Genomic DNA, 23,202 nt, shown 5'->3' with positions numbered 1-23,202 from the left:
ATAGTTGCAGCTTTAATGTATCCCTTTTGCAAATTCCTGAATTCCAACAAATGTTAAAGGCTGAAATCAATGTTTATATGGAGACCAACTGGTCCTCAGTATCCACTGTGGGTGTGGCTTGGGAGGCACTTAAGGCGGTTCTTAGGGGCCGGATCATTCGGTATGCCTCATTTACCAAAAAATCCAAAGGACGAGAACTCGTGAAATTGGAAGGGAATATTAAAAGTGCCGAGGCAGAGCTGAAGCGCCGAATGTCGTCTGATGGCCTAAGAGAATTGACCCGATTGAAATACAGATATAATACTACTTTGTCACGGAAGGTGGTGTTTTGGCTATTCAGGGCAAGACAGTCATACTTTGAGTTGGGAGACAAGGCAGGAAAACCTCTGGCAAGATATATAAAACAGAGAGAGTCTTTTTCTACCATTCCCTCAGTGAAATCTGTTGGTGGTGAAATATTTACCTCAGCCATTGATATTAATAATGGTTTTAAAGAATTCTATCTTTATCTCTATAGTTCCATGTCTTTGTCTACTGATGAGGATATTAGAAACTTTGTGGAACCATTAGAACTTCCTAAACTGACGGCTGAGTAAAAAAATTATCTTGATTCTGAGATAACCGTGGAAGAGCTTGGTGAGGTAATTAAGGCCTTGCCTACAGGCAAGGCTCCAGAGCCAGATGGTTTTGCCACTGAATTTTTTAATCTTATGCTACAGAATTGGCTCCACTTTTGCTAGAAGTTTATATGGAATCATTAAAGAATAGAAAGCTTCCGCCAACCATGACGCAAGCCCAGATCAGTCTGATTCTTAAAAAGGACAAAGATCCAAGCGAGTGTAAGAGTTATCCTCCAATTTCCCTGATCCAGCCAGACATTAAAATATTGTCAGAAATTTTGGCTAACCGAATAAGTAAAGTTATGACTTCTCTTATACATATAGGTCAGGTGGGGTTTATTCGGGGCCGTAGCTCTTCTGATAACATTAGGCATTTCATCAATATCATGTGGTCAGTGGCGAATGATCAGACTCCGGTCGCTGCCATCTCGCTTGATGCCGAAAAGACGTTTGATATGGTAGAATGGGATTATCTTTTTAAGATTTTGGAAATGTACGGGTTCGGGAACACTTTTATTGGTTGGATTAAGTTACTTTATAGACACTCGGATGCGGCGGTACAAACGAATGAATTAATTTCAGATTATTTTACTCTGATTAGGGACACCCGGCAGGGTCTTGCCCTGGAACCATTAGCAGCTGTGATAAGAAAGGAGGATGATTTTCCAAGGTTGGTGGCGGGGAGGTGTGGCACATAAGCTTTTGCTTTACGCAGATGATATTTTATTATTCGTTTCAGACCCTACTAGATCTATGGCTTGCCTCCACAGAATTATTAATTCCTTTTCTAAGTTCTCAGGATACAGTTAATTGGTCTAAATCTGAAACTTTGGCTGTGACAGTGTACTGCCCAGTAACGGCTTTTCAGCCGGGCGCCTTCCAGTGGCCCAAACAGGGCATTAAGTATTTGGGTATTTTATTCCCAGCAAATTTGTGTGATTTAGTTAGAGTTTATTTTGAGCCTTTAATAAAAAGGTTTTCGAGCGATGTGGGTAGGTGGGCTTCATTACATTTATCTGTGATTGGGAAGGTTAATGTTATTAAAATGATTTGTATTCCAAAATTCAAATACCTGCTACAGTCTCTCCCTATAGATGTCCCCTTTCTTATTTCAAACAATTTGATAGCATAGTGAAGTCCTTCATTTGGAATGGTAAATGTCCCAGATTACATTTAACAAGTTGTATTACAAGTTGCATAGGCCGATTGACAAAGGTGGGCTAGGCCTACACAAGATTTTGTTTTATTATGTATTTGGTCTCAGACATTTGGCTCATTGGTCTCTTTCACCTGAGAGAACCCCTCCCTGGTTTTGTATTGAACAGGAAGTTCTTGCACCTATTTCGGCATTGCAAAGCCTTTCTATCAAACTAATCGGAGAAGTTAAGTTACACCCCATTATCTCGCATTTGCACGCTGACATTTATTTAAATATTGCCTCGAGCATATGGCTGAACCCAATATTATGTATTCATAAGTCCCCTTTCCACTGGTCAGAGTGGATTGTGAGGGAGGTTAATACACTCAGTGACCTATATGAGAGTGGAGTGTTGAGATCTTTTGAAAATTTGGTTCAACATTTTGGGATTCCCAGATCTCAGTTCTTTAGGTATTTACAGCTGCACCACCTGCTCTGTACTATTTTTGGGAGTAGCATACACCCCCCTAAAGTGGCAGATACTCTGTGAGTGGTGATTACTGCTTTTGGAAAAGGTCATGAGGCATCAGTGTATTACTCCCTGCTAATTCAGAGTCTGGGGGACGGAGCTTTAACTTCTATCAAGAGATTATGGGAGAAAGATTTAAACTTGGTATTGGAGGAGGGAGTGTGGGCTAGGATTCTTATAAAGGTCAAGTCTGCATTTAGAGATGCAAGGGTGCACCTTATGCAATTCAAGATTCTACATAGATTCTATTGGGCCCCCTTAAGATTGTATAGGCTTGGTCTTAAAGACACACCCACCTGCTGGCGATGCCAATCAGAAGATGGAGACACAACCCATGTTTTTTGGTGGTGTGTTAAGATCCAAGAATTTTGGTTGAAGGTTCAGAGTTTTATGTGTGATGTTTTGGGCACTCAAATTTCATTTTGTCCCAGACTCTGTATTTTAGGCAATGGGGCGGTCATCAATATAGGGGATAAACACATAAAAAATTGGGTCCTACCAAGTGTTATGATCAGCAGACAGATTGTTTTAAGGGGATGGAAGTCAGCCGGAGTGCCCTCATTTCAAGAGTGGTGCACAGAGATAGGGAGGGTGGCGGCTTTCAAGAAAATGTCATGTAGAAGGCTGTGGAACTTGGATTCGTTTGATGGGAAATGGGGCAGCTATTTGGCATTCTTGGAGGGCTCTCAGGGAGGGGCAGTGGAGAGAGAAGTATAGTTTTAAATGTGTGATTATATATATATACCCAAAAACAGTGTTGCACCACAATTTTTATTGTTTGTTTTGCCCCTTTATTTAATTTATTGCACAGCAGTCTAAGTTACCCCTGAACTTTAGGTGTGCTCAAAGCTTTCTTACAACTCAGTGTCTGGTTTTTCTTTCAGGCTTAGAGATTTTGTTTTCAGGTGTTAAAGGTTTATTTTCTAGGCAACCACACTTCTGCATAGCTTTATTTGAAAAGCTCAATGTGTGTTTCGCTGACACACAAGGCTTGTGTGTATTTGTGTGTTTTACAGATTTTTATAAAAAGCCATAAAAAGTCAATGGAGTGGTAGTAATTTTCAACAGGCCACTACGGAACCTGCCCATTTAAGTGTTTCCACTCAGTTTACCTTTCATGCATTGGCTACTTTTTTGATAACTTGAGACAATTTACAGGGAAACATTCTTTGCTCTATTTCTTCTGTGCAGCTGTGACCCATAATGAGCAGTACCGACTTTGGCAGGAGGGGACGCTGGCGAGTGCTGGAATGCAGAGCTTTGCCGAGGTGGGTTTGACAGTGGAGCTGGTAAAGGGAGCAAAGGAGGCAAGGAAGAGAAGGGTGGTGGGGTCCATGTATCGCACAGCTGGGATCCCCTCTGGCATCGGCCACAGCTCCACAGAACTGCTTTTGACGCCCAGGAGTCCACTGGTAAGATGGGCATGGTCACTACTACATATCTGAATAACAGTCACGAAAATCATGATCTGCAAGTAATTATTTGTTTCATAGATAGAACAAATTATTTATGAATAAGAAATAATGATAATTATAATACATTTTCTTAATTCACTAAATTTTGGAACATGTTTTCTCAGATTATTTCTGAGTCAAAAAAAAGCAAAAGCAACAGTTTCAGTTCATTGGACTTTCTTCAACGCCTTAAGTAAATGTAATCAAGACCAAAGCTGTTAAAGATGTTGCAAGTCAAAACTAATTACATGAAACAAGTAACAACACTTGACTGTAAGTAAAGGCAACTAGATTGAATTAACCAATACAAATTTGGTATATAAGCAAATATTACCTTCCACATAAATAACGTACAATTTTTCTTTAGCGTGACAATAGTTTCGCTGTTTTCAAAATAGTGTAGCATTTCCAGTCACAAGCTCTCCCAGAATGCCTTCCCTCTCATAGACAGTCTGAATTATTTCAGTGAATTAGTTCAGACTCACCGATTCACTTCAGTCCCTGCACAGCATTTTTAATATTTTTGTAGCAAAATATTTTATAGGAATAGTTGTTTTTTATTCACCCTCATGTGGTTCCAAGCTTGTATGATTTTAAAACGTATTCGGAACGCAAAAGGAGAAGTTTTGTTGAATACTGCTGACCGTATTTTCAACACAATGGATAGTGCTTCACATTAAAGCACAAAAAGGACCCAAAAGAATCATAAAAGTAGTTCATGTGACTCCTGCATCATATTCCAAGTCTTCTGAAGGCATACAATCAACATTTTGCAGTGAAAGTCTTGATAAGAGAAGCTTGTGCACAGTGGTTTGAGTGTTCACATGAGAGGGTGCGCTGTCTAGAGCTAAAAACAACGCAAGAATTACTAGGTTTATTGCTGTATTTTGGACCAATTATATAAGTTAGGGTGTTTTCTAGTTTATTTGTTGTTACAAGTTTAAGATTTTTTTGTTTTTGTACCTTATAAGTATCATAGGCTAATGTTAATATTGAAAAAATAGATTATCTAATAGTTATACACTCACTGAGCACTTCATTAAGAACATCTACTTATTCATGCGATTATCTAATCAGCCAATCATGTGGCAGCAGTGCAGTGCATAAAATCATGCAGATATGGTCAGGAGCTTCAGTTAATGTTCACATCAACCATCAGAATGGAGAAACAAATGTGATCTCAGTGATTTCGACCGTGGCATGATTGTTGGTGCCAGATGGGCTGGTTTGAGTATTTCTGTAACTGCTGATCTCCTGGGATTTTCACACACAACAGTCTCTAGAATTTACTCCGAATGGTGCCAAAAACAAAAAACATCCAGTGACTGGCAGTTCTGCGGATGAAAATGCCTGTTTGATGAGAGAGAACAACAGAGAATGGCCAGACTGATTCGAGCTGACAGAAAGACTACAGTAACTCAGATAACCACTCTGTACAATTGTAGTGAGCAGAATAGCATCTCAGAATGCACGTTGAACATTGAGGCGGATGGGCTACAACAGCAGAAGACTACTTTGGGCGATTTATTAGGACCAAAATGTTCCTAATAAAGTGCTCAGTGAGTGTGTATATTCATAAAGCAATTTCTCCATTAAATAGCTTCAATCTACTTTTTGTTTTTAACTTGTGGTTTATAAGTACCTTTTCAAAAATGTAGCTTGATTGTAGTTAGACTACTTTAAATTATGAGTTGCTTGTAGCCCGCCAAACTACAGTTTCAAAGTAGCTTCCACAACATTGATTTGGGCTCAAACTAATGGGGCATGGAACAACCTGAATGAAACTCAATGAGTTAATTTCCTAGAAGACATCTTTAAAAATGCAATATATATATTTTTATTGTACAAAGACAGACAGAACCAGAGCAGGTCTCCAAAACCACATCCAGAGTTCCAGGACCTCCAGACCACAACCCTCATTCCTCCCTTCCGGCTTCTGTGCTGTTTTCTGCACCCACCAGATCTCTGCAGATATGGGAAGGCTGGAAATCTTCCTTCTCCGGCTCTGGAATAATTATTTCACTGTTACCAATGAGTCAGTTGGTTATAGGGTCTACAGGCAGCACTGGTGCTGTTGGTGACCTACATATCTTTATAGCCAAAGCTGAGAATGCAAAGGAGACTTATTAAAAAGCAGCAATTACCCTTATATGTGCCTGGCATTCACTCTGCTGGCATATAACCACAACAAGGCGGGATGTCTGCACCGCCGTTGCTGTTTTTAGAGTTGCAGGGCAGTGAGGTATGAGTGAAAGTATGAATGTGGCCTTTGGATGAATTGGACTGTGTATATGTGTAAGGGATTTGCAAAACAACCAGTTTTCATAAACAACTAGTCAACTAGTCGGTGTTAAAGATAATAATATATAGTAAGACTCAGACCAGATGCCTTTGAAGAGGGATATATGGACGCCAAGTGCAGCACTTCAACATGGTGACATGGATATTCAACAAATAAATAGGCTAAATAGCTATTACATCATATTGCTATTAACTATAAAAGTAGGAAAAGTAAGAAATAAAAAATCTCTAAATCTTTAATCTCTCCACAGCACCTCACAAATACAGGAATATTACTTACAGCAGAGGATTTCATGTCTGACAGTGTTCTTTTTGAAGTATATGGTTGATGTGGCGTATTGCTGTAACAACAGTGAATAAAAAGATTAAACCTAAAGCATTAAAGAGATTAAACTTCTTGCAGAGGATTTTACTGTGCTGACTGTTATTCACTGTTAAACACATCAAGCTATCATCACACAAAAACGCTCTTAGAAATTTGTGTCTCTCAATTCATTTGAGAATTGTGTCTCCCCTTAAAACCACCACCACTTAAAATATTAATGTTAGTAGTCGACCACTAATCCACTAGTCAGTTGTTAGATGACTAGTTGATTAGTCGACCATCCTGGCACATCCCTAGTGTGTGTGAGCTATAAGATCTCACTGGGAATTCGGCAAAAGTAGGTCAAAAGTTCTGCTGCTGAAATCATTGATTATGTGAACGCATTTACTTCCTGATTTCCACGGGACCAGAACACGTTTTCGAGGCTGCTCAAGCAACATGCTATCAGTAGTGCCACAGAAAAACCACTACAAGGGGGCGTAGTGCACTGTGCACCTCAATAGCTCGCACACAAGTTAAATCAGCTCTACTGGCTACCATGAAGTCAGTTGATAAATATAATAATTATAACCAGAAGAAAAATGCTCATATATAGTTGTACCAATAAAGTTAACTTACAAAAGAATATTGTACCACTAAATCTGTACGAAATCATGCAAACACCAAAAACATAAATGGGGATGAAAATGCAGTGTCTTACCTAGTGATAAACGCCTTTTCTTTCGACCCGCGAAGATATCAACAATTTTTTCCGGTGAGAGAGTTGCTGTAAAGTCTGCTTCAATGTGAAGAATTCCAAGAGCAGAAAACCTTTGTTCACTCATTGTTGTGCGTAGCCAGTTACAAATTCTCCACATTGCCAGAAAACTCCGCTCTGATGTCGCTGACCCGACTGGGAGGGTCAGTGTCAGCTGAAGAAGTTTGTACAGATTTGGATACGTGTCTTTTTTCATGCTGTTTTGAAGATGTATCAATGAAACGGGGGTCACAGTGGCAGAGGCCTTAACAAGTCCATCTCCGCTCTCACCAGAAGTGGGTGAATGCACAGTGGTTCAGCGTACTTCTGTAGAAGATTTTCGATTCCTTCTTTTTCACATTTAAACACTGCAGCACATGCTTTTGCGAGGCCAACTGCCTCTCCTGTGAATCGCCTGTCAAGCTCGGAGATCACAGCATCCAACACAGGAAGATAGAGATGTTGTTGCATACTCCGTGCAGAGGATTGTGATGTTTCAGCATATGCTTCACCTCTGTTCTTTTCTCTATGTCCTAGTGAAGTATGTACTATGTAGCTGTCCAAGGTACATGGGACTTTAGACACCCGCTTTCGCTTGCATGGAAGCAGATCGGGAGCATCTCAATGCTGTGTGTCCTCTAGCTTTGACACATTTTTTGTTTGGCAGAATTCTTTCACTGCAAACCACACATCTTTCCATGCATTTTCATCTCTTTGAGATACCCCATGTGCCCGGAGGTTGCTTGTAATCATAGTTGCATCAGCGAGAGTATAACAAGTGGACTGAAGTGCCTTGTGTGCAACATGCACAATGCGCAGAAGGTCCTCAAATACAACAAGACAAGTAATAAATTCAACTCTGTTCATGTAATCATAAAGACCACTGGCCTCTATGGCCCATTTTTCTCCTTCGTCTCGCATTTCTTTGAAGGAGCCTGTAATTGCAGAGTAGTATGTTTTAACAGAATTCACACATCGCCACTTACATGCCCATCTCGTCTCATTTGGCTTTACGATTTCAGTTTGTTTCATGTTCAGGGCTTTCTGCATTTTAGTGAACCTGTGATGATTAGAAGGGTCTGCAAACACTGCAAAACATTTTTAATGTTTTCACAGTGCGATTGACGGCGCAACATTCCACTAGGACCAAGTTCAGTTTGTGTGCCATGCAATGTATATATGCCGTGTATGGATGAACCTCTTTGATGCATTGCTGCACCCCTGAAACCTGCCCGGACATTAAGGAGGCCCCGTCATAACTCTGGGCAACGATTGGCATGTTTGTAAATCCACATGTTTCCAGTCCTTTCTTTATTGCATCCACAATTCCAACAGCATTACGGGATGCTGAACAATCAATAAAGCACAGGAATCGTTCTTTGATTTCAAGTTTGTCAGCATACCTCAAGCAAAAAGTTAGTTGATGGGTTTTGAATGATTTTGCCTCATCAGCAATTACTGCAAAAAAAGCCGGTGTCCTGAACTCTCTCAGCAATTTCACAACGAATTAATTCTGCGCATACAAAGTCTATGACTTCGTTCTGAAAATCTGGATTGTTATAATTAAAATGAGTGGCATGCATCTTTTCAAACTCAGTGTCATACTTTGAAAAGAAACTACACACATCAAGAAAATTACCTCGAGATTCCGATCCATGCGTATATTCCCTTTGTCCACGAAAGGGTAATCCGAGATGAGACAGTAATTTTATAATATCCACCACTTTGCAAAGATAAGATCTGTTTTTCTCAACCATGCCTTTATGGCTCTCAGACAGTTTAATGGCAACAGATCCTGAACAGGTGCTCTGCTTGTAGTTTTCCCATTTAACCATGCAGCTGAGATGGGCCTGGGAGGTTGCATGTTTGGTGAGTTTAGTGCTTAATCTTTTCCAATCACTCACACCTCTGACAGTAAAAGAATCTTCCCCGCTCTCACTCTGAAAATGTCTACATGCGAAACAAAAACTGCATCTTTCTTAATGGAGTATTCCACCCAGGGATACTTAAAGTAATGAGTGGAAAATGAAAAGATTTTGGTTGGAAATTTGGATAAAACGGGCTGCTTTGGGCCAGATGCTTTATCGCCAAGATCACCTGTTGCTGACACAGAGAGGTGCTGTGTAGAACATTGAGCCGCTACAACGGGTGGGGCCTGTGGATCACCTTGGTGAGATTGTCCGTGTCTGGGGTCATCCAGCATGGCATCTTCGTCTGGCTGTTTTTGGTTAGGTCCAGAAGATTTCTCTGAAGTTGGTGGATGTTTTAAGAAACGCTGAATATCCATTTATGCAACAAAATATGCAAGCTGTTTAGCATAGACTACTGTTCTCTTGACAGGCTACGAACCACCAAAATGCAGATTAATCACGTGACAACTTCATACGCAAATGAGATTGGGGGTGGGGTTAGTAAGTTAAGTTTGATTGGATTTATTTTTATTTATTTACAAAATAATGGTTAAAATTTTTATTAAAATACCTACATTATATAAATATTTATTTTGGAGTAAAAAATATCCTTTATTTGTAAAAATCTTTAGTAACATCTTACACACACCTTTAGTGGACTATAATTTAAAACAAGGTGGTCAGCAATAGGCTAGTTAGCATTACCCTGCTGGTAGATGCTAGAACTACACCATATAGAGCCAAAAAGCATGTTTCCCTATTTGGCATTCAAAAATAACTGTGTATACTCTGTGGTGGGGTGAGCAAGAGACAGACACAGTGGGTGTGGCGTCAAGCCTCGGAGAGGCATTTATTGGAAATAATAATAAATATAAAATGTCCATAAAAGGGGAAATAAAGTGTCCAGGGGGTTATAGTGTTCATAATAAAGGGGGAATCTGGTATCCTCGCGGCGAGACGGGGCTCCGTGAAGGGCGGAGTAGTGTCTATGGAATGGCCCAGGCATGAGCTGGGCCCGAGGGGCGGCGACATCCTTGGCGGCCTGACTTCCCAGGCCTGCGGCAGGCGAGAGGGGAAGGCGGCCCGGCCTCTAGACCGTCGGCTGCAACGTGTGCTGTTCTCCCCGGCGACTCATTTAATCCGTCCGGGGGTCCGAGGAGCGGGTCCGGTGGCGCATCCACTCGTCCGAACCCTCCCAGCTCTGGTCCTGGGCGTGCGAGGATGCCAGTGTGTGCACACATGGAGATTTGAAGCCGGCTTCCCGAGAAGTGGTGCACTCTGCGTTTTAAAGACAGCGGTGATGAACCATTATTCACATCAGGTGTGCTTCATCCACCACTGTCAGAACGAGGCTTATTAATTATGCACCTCTTCTCGCTCTCCTGCCCAACTCCCGTCGTGAGCCTGGCTGAAGGGCGGCCTTAAGAGGCGGGGCGACGATGACGAAACGGAAGGGCGGATCATTCCGCCACAATTCTGACTAAATACTTTTTTCAAGCAATAAATCGCAAGTATTTTAGAGACTGACTGTGACCTTGAGGGCAGAAAAAGTGACATATTGTGAGTTACAGGTTTTTGTTTTGGCCTGCAGACACAGTGTCTTACTCCAAGAATCTAAATACACTGTTGGGCCACAGCCTAGTTTGAAACATGCCTCTGATTGTTTAAGAACTCAGAATGGAGTAAAATTTCAGATTCTCACCTATACACATGATGAGCAACACCCTAAATTCAACAGGAAAATAAGTAAATCATAAACAGCAAACATGCCCCTCAAAATTACTCATGAGCTCTCTTGCATTTAATAGGATCCAGACAGCAGGAGCGCTGTGGCTTTCTACAAACCGAGAGCCATGCAAGAAACCACAACACGTTCCAACAACACATGCAGACAGACAAAGGGATAGATGAGTTGTGAATTATTTTTCCTGACACTGTTTTGGCAAATGAGAGGATTGGTTTGGCTTGGACAGGTGTCAGTTATGTGTTAGAGTGACTTTATGCCCTCAAGAGGGCATCAGCTCTATTAGCACAGAGCCTGAACAGACAGCAGAGAGATGAGGCACCGCTCGCCTCCAGTGCCAGAGAAATTGAAATAGCAGGAGGTATTCCTGGAAAAGCCACAGAACGAGAAGAGCCATAGGAGAGATGTGAGGGAGAGACAAGAGTAAATCCAGCCTGCAGAAGAGTCTGGGGCTGATTGGATATTGTTTTATTACAAGGTACCGGATGCATTACTACAGACTATAGATTTGTTTTGTGTTCTGCTTCTAATGATTACATTCAGAATGACCTATTCATGGACAAAATGGACAATATAATATACGGAATCCCTGAACCGCAAGGGACATGTCTTAGTGCCTTCCTGAACCTACGTCCTACAATAGTTTTTTCTTGGGCAAATAAAATTGTTTTTTATTTTTTTGTCATCTAATACATGACATCCCACAATTAAATGAATATATCTCAGGTTACATATGTTTCATATGGCCTTAGTTATCAAATGTGACAACGGGAGTTATTTCTGATTGTTTGATGACCTTTACCACAGGGAATATCAATGCTGCTTTTGATTTTGCGCTTTTTAAATTGTTGGCCTATGTAAACATGCACTAGATGGACATCTTTGACCATTGCAATGTGTCTCGCTGTTTTTTTTAGTTTCAAGTACTGTGTTGAACTCTTGACTGATTTGACAATTAATGCAGTATGAAACATATATTACCTGAGGTTAGTTTAAAGGAATAGTTCACCCAAAAATGAAAATTCTCTCATTATTCACTCACCCTGATGCCATCCGAGATGTGTATGACTGTCTTTCTTCAGCAGAATGCATATGAAGATTTTTAGAAGAAGATAGAGCTCTGTCAGCATTTGACGGTCCAAAAGTCATATTTAGGCAGCATAAAAGTAATCCATGCGACTCCAGCTGATCAATGAATGTCTTCTGAAGCAAACTGATAGGTTTATGTAAGAAACAATCAAAAATTAAACTGTTTTTAACTTTAAATCAGCACTTCCATCCAGGGCTGTGATGCATTTGTAAATAAGCACCGCTTCTGGGTTCGGGTCGGTTTTTCCAAGTAGGACTTCGCATTCGGGTCGGGTTTGGATTTGTAATTAATGAAAAAATAAACAGACTTAAAGAACTTGTTTCGCGCATGCGCTCTCACTCACAGACCCGCGGAAACAAACGAGATAGGTGCCATTCACACTGAATGTGTTTTTGCGTGCGTCTGTTCTGTTTTCCCATTGTTTAAACACATGCTGGACAAATGTCTTTGACATTTGCACTGTGTCTTGCTTTTTCTTCAGTGTCTCGCGCAGGCTTGCCATATTTTAAACATCATGTCAAGTTAAAAGAACTTCAAATTTTCAAAAATGCATGCTGACACACCTGCGCTATGTTTCATTCTTTGCACTGCTTCTAGATTGTTTTTAGCACAGTTGTCACAAAGATTCAACAATCTGAATAAGTTCAGGCTGCATAGAGGGGACTGTTGCATTGTTTGATTTTATTATAGATTGTTCTGCACCAAGTGAAGTTTCAGCAAATAAATGGTAATTCAATTCTTTTTTCCCCTTCTGTTCTAGTGTACTAAGGGGCTGCTGTGCCTTGTTAAAACTGTATGTTTACTGTTTCAGTACTGTTACTAATGTTGCTTATATGCTTACATAAAATATAGCCTATTGCAACAGTACTTGATAGTAGAAGATGTTAGATAGTGAACGATTTCGGATTCGGGCTTAAAATCTGACGGTATCATTTGGGCCAGGCCACGCGGTCTCGGGTACGGGTCGGGTTCGATTTTAAGGCCTGTGCAGACCCCAAATTATAAGACTGTCTAACGTGTTTTTTTCTTAAGATTTGCAAAACATTTTTGTTATTGTATTATACTATAGTTATAAATCTATAAATCAACAGATAAAGTACCACAGACATTCTGTCACCTTTTAAGCATAAGATTTAATACATACTGGTAGTGGCACCTGGTGGCCGAGGTTGGTACCACGAGCTTGGTTAGCTAGAAAGAAAGAACATTTTTTGTGGTGCCTTTTGAGGAGAAATAAAATTCTGAGAAAAAAAAAAAAAAACTTCAGAGAGAAACAAAACATATTTTAGAGAGAAAACAAATATCAGAAAGAAAAAAAAAATTCAGAGAGAGAGAGAGAAAGAAAATGTCAGAAAGAAAAAAAGATTCAGAGAGAGAGAGAGAGAGAGAGAGAGAGAGAGAGAGAAAACATAATTTTTTTTTAGGAAATAGGCTCGGAGAGGCACTAAAACACAGATTTCACCTAGTGAATTTCTTTTTTCACCTTGCGGTTCAGGGCTTCTGTAATATAGTCTACAACAACAATTTCTCAGGATACAAGTTTGAGTTAATACAGAACACTTTAGCAACCATATAGCAATGGCAACCACCAACCATCATAGCCTAGTATTATGGTGGTGAGTTTTGCACAGGCAAGCACCACTCATGTTTTTTTTCAGGAAATGTGAAAATCTAGTTTGTGAGTTTTCTTTTCTATGGCATTTTAAGTGATGCCCTTTAAATGAACTCAACTAGGCAGAATCGCCTTGGTTTTACTGTATGTCTGACAAATGATCTCGGTCAGACCGCTTCACAGTCCTCATCTTGAAATAGCCAATGTCACTCTATGCCTCATTTCTCTCTGTGTGTGACTGTGTGTGGCTATTCCCTCATTCTGCTCTGACCAAAGGGCTCTTCCTGCATGAGGTCATAGCCAAAAAGGAAACATTCATCACCATTTAAAGCAAAAAAAAAAAAAAAAAAAAAAAAAACGCCAGATGGTGTAACCTAACATACACAGGAAAGAGTGGAAAGTATTGGAAATGGCTACAAAGAAAGGTTTCATTTGTGACTTATGATACCAATTAAGTTAGCAGAGCATGTTGAAGTAAAGAACATACGTTGCCAAAGGTGAATCAGCTTATAAATGTCTATGTATAACTTTTAAACATGTGAGTGACTGATTATGTTGTCCTTTTTCACACAGCTGTCTCTAATAGTGAAAGTAATCCCCAGTCCTGATTGGTTTGTGGGGGTAGACAGTCTGAACTTGTGTGAGGGCAGCCAGTGGAAACAGGAAGTGACCATTGACCTGCACCCATTTGATGCTGGCACGGATAGCGGCTTCACTTTCTCCTCACCGAACTTTCCGACGACACCACCAGAGAATATCACCATGGTGAGATACGTTTCCCATGATTCAGCTGCACCTACACTACCAGTCAAAAGTTTGGACACACTTGACTGAATTTGTTTGCCATGATCTTAAAAACCTTTTGATTTAAAGGTTCATCCTTAAATGTTTTTAAGCAGTTTTGTAGATAAATATAATCTGTGCGTTCATATGAATTTCTTTTCGAAACTAACATTTTAATAGATAAGTTAAAAATAGATAGCCCAGTAAACATGACAACACCTTTAATACTGTTCTAAAAGCCTCCAGATACCTCATGCAAATGGTTTCATTTGTGATATTTAATAGTTTTAATGACTTTACTATTATTCTTAATGGAAACCATACAAAAGTTGTTGCTTAACTGTGCTACTCTATAAGACTAAAGAAATAACTATTATGTCACATGCCAAAATGTACACTGTTACCACTAAAATGGTAATATGTTTTTAAGTGTAATTCTAAAGGGTCATTTTATAGAGATTGTGTTGCATATTTCCATTTGTATGTTTGTACCAATCCTTGCAATTAGCTGATTTAAACAATCATACTTTCAAGTGTATAAATGTCTCTTATAAAATAAAATATTGTCCTTGAGATTTGTATGTGGCTCAATGAAGGATGCCCATGTAAAGCATAACTAGAAATATGTGTTGAAAGTATAGGCTTCAAAATCACAATAATATATATATATATATATATATATTAGTTTTTTAAGTGTGTATGTGCAAGATTTGAGAAATGTTTGATTTGTAATGCAATTACAAATGACTATACTAGCAGATCTATTACTCACACCAGTGCCTGTGTTACCATTTTTCTGTTGATTTATTCTATACAGATCACCTCTCAGAAGCCAAACCACCCGGCAAATTCCTTTTATTACCCTCGGCTAACAGAACTCCCACCTCTGGCCACCATTTGGCTGAAGCGACAGGCCCGCTCACCTGTCCGTCAACAGAACCGTGTGTCTAATCACATTCTGCCCGATGTAACCAAACCTCAGAGATTCTCAGGTACATTTGCATACACATTTAGGGGAATAAAAGGGCATTAAGGGTTAAATGTTCTCCAAAACAGAGGAGATTTTAAAGGTTAATGCTCTATCGAGTTTTAAAGGGGTCATGACATTCTTGTTTTTATTATATTATTATCTTCCCTGAGGTCCACTGATAATGTTAGTAAAGTTTTCAATTCAATCGGAAGAGAATAAACAAGCTCCACATTATAAAGCTAAATTTCCGGGTTTACACATAACGCACGTCCAACAAATTGCATCCAAATATATTAAATTGTTCACTCAAGAACAACAGTAAAATAACTATCAAACAGTCATAACATTTGAAATGTTCATGAATGAAACTGTTTACTTATGGTTTTGCACTCGGGTCCATCCTTCAATAACAGTTCCTTTGCAAAGCTTGAATCATATTGTGACTGGTTCACGAGCAATCCATGCCAATATGAGCTGAAAGCAGAAGTGGAAAAGACCAGAACAGACGTGTTTTAAAATGTGCGCTTGTACCGCTCTTAAAACATGGCGCACATATCCAGAAACTCATCAAAACGAACAAAGATGTCCATCTAGTGCATGTTTACATAGACCAGCAATTAAAAATAGCGCACATGGGAGCAAAAATGCATCCTGGACGTGTTTATACTAAAAACAGCAAGACACAGAATTGGGATCTCTTTTCAAGTTTAGTTATAACTTGACACTGCATCTTTTAAAAGCAGTGCGAGATGCATGATAGTGGTTAAAGTAGTTCGCCTAGTGCATGTTTATGTAGAAAAACATTTAGGAAGGTGTCCTAGGTAAGTAAGTCCCTTTTGGTGTAAATTAATCTCCCATGACAGATGAGGCCCATCTCTCTCCTCTTCACCTGTCTGACTGGGTGTCATTAGGCGGGGCCAAGGGTGCAACGTTGTAAAAGTGGGTGTTGATGTCTTGCTGTAGAACAGGGGTTGGCAACCTTTTTGACATGGAGTGCCATTTTTTATTTTCCTGGTCAATGGCTGTGCCGACCAGATCCCCCCCCCCCCAACACATGCAAATGTATGCGATTTTCCGAAGTATGAGTCCACTTGTGAAATTGTTCCTATTTAGCATTATTCTAATTGAATTGTTTATTTTTCATTACAAATGATATTGTAAGCATAACAGTTTGAGTGAAAATTTTGTGCAAAACCCGATGATTATGATATAATCATGATCCTGCATGTGAATTTTCACAGAGTATCTTAAGTGCTTTAATGATAGAAAAGATGTACTTTTGTACAAAATGAATTAAAACAGTTCATTTCACAAATTTGCTTATTTGATTACTGATCACAAAATTGTGTGGAATCTTAAATATTTCTTATATTATGTCATTGTAATCATGTAATCACTAGCACAAAAGCAACAGCGAGGAGCAGGCTATTTTATTTATATTACGTTTTTCGCACCTGCATTCCAATCTACATCTTGATGTAATCCTTCCTCATGATCACGCTACGTGCTTTCATCAGCTGAATTGGAGACTAAACACTATTAAAATGTGACGAGACTCATCCTGCGTGTGCAAGCCATTCGCGCATCATGAGCCGATCAACTATTTAGCCCTTTTCTGTGAATCGCACCTGCTAAATCCTAAAACTTTATTTCCAGGTTTAATTTATATTTTGAATAGACTCAGATTTTTAACCCCACAGTGCTGGTTTATGTTGTCTCTTATAATCGTTTAATGTAATTTTAAGTGTGACCATGGTTTAAGGAGGGTGTACCTGTATGCTGGATTGGAAATCTCAAGGATTAATAGTGGTGTTTTCCTTATTACATCACATGTTGTTCTGAATGCAAAAAGAAACAAATTAAACACGGAATATAGACTGTCATCCGCGCAGCCTGACCGTAGCAAAGCGGGCACGATTAACCGAAAGTGTAGCGCTGCCGGCTCGTGATGCGCGAATGGCTTGCACAAATTTGTTGGATATACTGCAGTCTCATCACATTTTAACGTTTTGTTTAGTCTCCCATTCAGCTCATGAAAACTCGCTGCATGATTGATTACATCAAGATGTAGATTGGAATGCAGGTGCGGAATTTATATAAATAAAATAGTCCACTCCTCTCTCGCTGTTGCTGGCATGCCAGTGATAACCCCGCCATAGGTTGCCAACCCCTGCTGTAGAGGTTGTCTTTTGCTGACGTATTGGTCCTTGTGTTGTCACAAAATCCCAAAAAAGACGTTTTTGCATCTTGGCTTAAATAATTGGTCTTTTTCTATTGAGGAGGAAGTTTTGAGTTCTCAAACTTACAATATGTTTTTGTAGTAGAATTACCTGTTATATGTCTAAATATCAAGGAAATATCAACACAACCTGCCTCCCTACCCTAAACCTTCAACCTAAAGCTTGTTTGGTTATGTAATGCAAATGTTAAAATGTATCGCCTTACAAGTCATGCACTATAGTAAAAGTATTATGATGTCATCAGAAAGCATCATTTGAGGAACAGGGTGATAAGTTAGTGTTTATGAACTGATAATCTGCCCTTTTACTAGTAATTTGTGTGCAAGTAAATAAAAGTCATAGTTGTTGAAGCACCTCCTGTGTTTAGTAGTGTTTATTTCACAAGGACACTGCTGTGAGCCACATAAAAATCATTTTGCAAAAATGTAGGTATAGTAACGTGATTGAATGAGACCAGGTTGTCGTCTTCTAAAAGCAATTGTACTTCTTGTTTACTGTTGCACAAATTTAATTTGGAATAGAAAAGCTGTTTTGTTTGGCTGGAAAAATAAAAAAACTAGTGTTACACTCTCTGCTTTTTCTAGCTGTTTTGGTTTACCACAGTCATGTGGCATGATTTAACATGTAGCACCATGTTGTTTTTTATCAGTTCCAAATAAAAACAATTCAAACTTGATGAGAATCCTAATGCACACCATATGGTGAACACACTTTTATTGGCTTCCACAAAAAATTTAAACGTGTGTTTTTTCCACTAACTAACATGTTGGCTTTCAATTTACATTTTTTTAAGGGATTAAGTATTAAAATTTCCATGACATATTGCTAGAATCAAGTGGAAATTTTGACGTGTCTCACAATTGTTTTCATACGCCTACTGTAAAATGCACATTTCTTCAATTAACTGGGAAATCTGACCCTGTTGGTCCTAAATCTTAAGTACGCCAGTGGCATTTTTTGTTAAATTAACCATGCATAAACATGCACATTAACAAACACAATATCTTTAAGATTGTTTCCAGACAACTTTTATAGATAGCATCCTCATTATTCTTGCATGTCTTGCAGAAACACCGCTGGACTGTGAGGTGTCAATGTGGTCGTCTTGGGGCCTGTGTCAGGGGCCGTGCTCTCATGGGGGACTGCGCCATCGCACCCGTTATATCCATCTGAAACCCGCCAACAGCGGCACGCAGTGCCCTGAGCTAGAGGAACAGGAAGAGTGCACGCCACACAACTGCCTCACATATCAGTGATGCCAGTCACGCCACTGGCATAGACACTTCGACGCTGTCCAAACAGAGAGCCGAGTTTAGCCTCATGCCAATGCTGAGTCACTGCTGCAGAATGCGGGCGAGCCACCCAAATGGACATCCAGTGAGCTGCATTGGCCTCTCTCCTCACTGGAAAAAAATGCCTCATATTTTGTTAATAAAGACTTTGATTATGGGTGCTGTGTTTACAGTAATCTCAGTGTATCTTCTTTACATAATCGCACTGTACTTCACCAATGTAGATCTGTGGAAGAGACAACTTTCAGTTGCCAAAACCACTGTTTCAAAAGTCTTCATCTTTATCTCACAACAATAGCAACATTTTACAGTAGCCTAGTTGAGTTTTTAAATGATTTGACAGATGGTGTTTTTCACAAGGCATTAGTAGGCTGTAGTTGTCAACTACAGTAGTAGTCCATTAGAAGTCTGTCAAAGTAAAGTAATAATAATAACAACAATAATACAAACCTTATTTTTAAGAGGAAAGATCATGCATTAGAAACACTAAAAATAATGTCCGAGATCAATGCAGTCCTATCATGTGAAGGAGTGCACATCATATCTCATTTACCACATAAGGGACTGTTAAGACGTTGTATATATGTTGTATTTTATGTTTCTTCTAAAAATAAAATATGGAATTCTCTCTTAGATGGTCTCTTCCTTCTTGCAGGTTTTTTTTTTTTTTTTTCTGGTAACACTTTACAACTTCCTTCATTAATAATATTAACAGTATTGTTCCTGTAGGTCAACTACTTGTACCTGTATGCAGGATATCTACACTGATCAGCCACAACATTAAAACCACTGACAGGTGAAGTGAATAACATTTATTATCTTGTTACAATGACACCCATCAAAGGCAGCAAGTGACCAGTCAGTTTCATGTGAATTTCATGTGTTGGAAGCAGGAAAAATGGGTAAACATGAGGATCTGAGCGACTTTGACAAGGGCCAAATTGTAATGGCTAGACGACTGGGTCAGAGCATCTCCAAAATGGCAGGTCTTGTGGGGTGTTCCCGGTATGCAGTGGTTAGTACCTACCAAAAGTGGTCCAAGGAAGGACAACCGGTGAACTGGCGACAGAGTCATGGGCGCCCAAGGCTCATTGATGCATGTTGGGAGTGAAGGCTAGCCCGTCTGGTCCGATCCCACAGAAGAGCTACTGTAGCATAAATTGCTGAAAAACGTAATGCTGGCCATGACAGAAAGGTGTCAGAACACACAGTGCATTGCAGCTTGCTGCATATGGGGCTGCATAGCTGCAGACCGGTCAGAGTACCCATGCTGACCCCTGTCCACCGCTGAAAGCGCCTACAATGGGCACGTGAGTGTCAGAACTGGACCATGAAGCAATGGAAGAAGGTGGCCTGGTCTAATTAATCGCATTTTCTTCTAGATCATGTGGACGGCCGGGTGCGTGTGCATCGTTTACTTGGGGAAGAGATGGCAGCAGGATGTACTATGGGAAGAAGGCAGGCTGGCGGAGGCAGTGTGATGCTCTGGGCAATGTTCTGCCGGGAAACCTTGGGTCCTGGCATTCATGTGGATGTTACTTTGACACGTACCACCTACCTAATCATGGCAACGATATTCCCTGATGGCATTGGCCTCTTTCAGCAGGATAATGCGCCCTGCCACACTGCAAAAATTGTTCAGGAATGGTTTGAGGAACATTACAAAGAGTTCAAGGTGTTGACTTGGCCTCCAAATTCCCCAGATCTCAATCCGAATGAGCATCTATGGGATGTGCTGGACCAACAAGTCTGATCCATGGAGGCCCCACCTCGCACTTAAAGGATCTGCTGCTAATGTCTTTGTGCCAGACACCACAGGACACCTTCAGAGGTCTTGTGGAGTCCATGCCTCGACGGGTCAGAGCTGTTTTGGCGGCATAAGGGGGACCAAAAACGATATTAGGCAGGTGGTTTTAATGTTGTGGCTGATCGGTGTATATACCCAATATATAATATCTATATGTATACCAATATTTATCAAGTGCCCAAAGGCCAAAACCAACATGTTCCTTTTCAAATGATTATCTTATAGCCCAAATGTTTGCATGAGTCATGATGACATGATTGTTTGTGTGTCATATTTCACACTGTGGTTTTAATTAACTGCTCACATTTATATTTACCAGAGCATGTGATAGATATACTAAATAAAGATATTACTGTCACATGGCACATGTATAAATAGTGTACTCTGACACTGTGTGGATGAGGACACACACTCTTTTAAAAGCATTAGCTGCAATTGGAAATGCTTTACATTTTATGTTTGACATACATAATGCATTAATTTTATTACTCTATTTTACTATGTATAACTACACTGATGCAGTTGTATCTCTTCATGGGTTTCCTTCATGCAAATTAGTGAGAATAGACACATTTCAGTCTAGGTATTCCTTCTCAGCAGGTCATGTAATAATACTGTAATTTTGAAGAAATATTCTGGCTGTATTTGTGGCAGTATTTTTGTAGTAATGTTGATTACCATATAAAAAAATAATTTTCCAAGAAAAAAAAAAAGAGAGCAAGGTTACAGTGAGGCACTTAAAATGGAAGTACTGTAAATGGGGCCAATTGTTGGAGGGTTTAAAGGCAGAAATTTGAAGCCCATAATTGTATAAATGCACTTGCATTAATTCTGCTGTTAAAACTTGTGTATTATTTAGTCATGTTACATAGTCATGGCAACGAAGTTGTAAAATTGGATATAACTTTACACAGAAAAGGTTAGTAGGCAATTTTATCACACTAAAATAATGTTAACACGCATATTGTTTATGTCTTGTGGCTATACTTTTGAAAATGTGAGTATTTTAATGTTTACAGATTAGCCTCATTTAATTCCATTGTACAAGTGCCTCATGTAACCCAAATTTTTGCTTTTTTGTAAGAAAAGGGAGGACAGATTTTTGTGGTAATCAACATTATGCCACAAATGCTGTCACTTGAGCTTAATTTTTATTGAACCTGTAATATTCCTTTAACTTTTTGAGATTTTTTTTTTCTTTCAAGAAAGTCAGAGGTGTAGGAAAACCACAAAAAATTCAAGAGATGGAAAAAATAAACATAACGCTCTAAAATAGGGGTCAGGAACCTTTTTCACTAAGGAGCCAATTTTTTAATTTTTTGGTTGATGCATTTTTTTTGAAAGAGCCATAGCACAAACTAATAATTTACTATTTTCAAAAAACTAAGTTTTTCAATAAAATAAAATGTTTATTATGCCCATAGACTACTCAAAAACACAAAGACAAACAAATATGCAACACTTAATAGGTTACATGTTGTAATATGGACTTGAGTACATGTGTTTGTGCGGGTCTCCATAAATTACTTCATTTTACAATTGTTCATGAAAAAGTTCACTTCCCTTTTGAGCTGGGCTATGTAAAAAATATTTTAACGATAAACACCTTAAAAAATATATCGATATCTGCATATATCGTCAACCCCCCTGCCGAGGGTCAGTGAATATTTTTTCTTTATCGATTTTGCTTTAAAAAATTAATTTATTGAAACACAACAAACTTAAACAAAAACATGTCTAAATTCAAATTGCACTTTAAATAAAACAGAAAAAAAGCAATTAAAATAATGAAGTGATCAAAAAATCTTATATATAACCACCTCCCCAAATCTAAACATTTACTGTCTCCAACGGCCATCACGCAAGCATCAGTCAATGACAACAGGTGAAAAATTACTAATAGCCTACAAATTAAGAACTAAAGACAATTATAAATGTAAAGATAATAATAACACAAATCATAATAAATAAGCCTAATAAATTCCCACATGTTCCCCCCCAAAAATGCTGCCAAATGTATTCTTTTTTTTTTTTTTTTCCAATTTTGAATGCCCAATTCCCAATATGCTCTAAGTCCTAGTGGTAGTGTAGTGACTCACCTCAATCCGGGTGGTGGAGGACAAATCTCAGTTGCCTCCGCTTCTGAGACCGTCAATCCGCGCATCTTATCATGTGGCTTGTTGAGCGCGTTACCACGGAGACATAGCGCGTGTGGAGGTGTCACACTATTCTCCGCTGCATCCACGCACAACTCACCATGTGCCCCACCAAGATCGAATCACATTATAGCGACTTTGAGGAGGTTACCCCATGTGACTCTACCCTACCTAGCAACTGGGCCAATTTGGTTGCTTAGGAGACCTGGCTGGAATCACTCAACACAACCTGGATTTGAACTTGCGACTCCAGGGATGGTAGTCAGCGTCTTTTTTCGCTGAGCTACCCAGGCCCCAATGCGTGTTCTTATCGAATGTGTTTTTTATTGCGTTATGGTAATACAGTTAATGCTGCCTAAAGAAATAAAATAGAACTCAATTTTAGGTTCAAGGTGTCTTGTATTATTTTATGATTTAATCACTTTTGTCTTTGTTTAATACAAATATATATCTGTTCTTATATAATAAAATATATTAAAGTTTCTTCAAGCACGT

General features: G+C 39.3%; 1 protein-coding gene across 1 annotated transcript in view; it reads left to right on the top strand.

Moving 5' to 3' along the window:
- The window catches only part of spon2a (spondin 2a, extracellular matrix protein), a 32,685-nt gene extending 10,405 nt beyond the window's left edge, over window positions 1-22,280 (top strand). The window contains exons 3-6 of the mRNA XM_051649572.1: window positions 3,479-3,699; window positions 14,033-14,224; window positions 15,060-15,234; window positions 18,521-22,280. Of these exons, the coding sequence (XP_051505532.1) occupies window positions 3,479-3,699; window positions 14,033-14,224; window positions 15,060-15,234; window positions 18,521-18,708 (776 nt within the window). The 3' untranslated portion in view covers window positions 18,709-22,280. The remainder of the gene's footprint in view (window positions 1-3,478; window positions 3,700-14,032; window positions 14,225-15,059; window positions 15,235-18,520) is intronic.
- The last annotated feature ends 922 nt before the right edge of the window (window positions 22,281-23,202 follow it).

Source organism: Myxocyprinus asiaticus, chromosome 22 (genome assembly GCF_019703515.2).
Source record: "Myxocyprinus asiaticus isolate MX2 ecotype Aquarium Trade chromosome 22, UBuf_Myxa_2, whole genome shotgun sequence".
Lineage (NCBI taxonomy): Eukaryota > Metazoa > Chordata > Actinopteri > Cypriniformes > Catostomidae > Myxocyprinus > Myxocyprinus asiaticus.
This window is presented reverse-complemented; position numbering and strand designations above follow the sequence as displayed.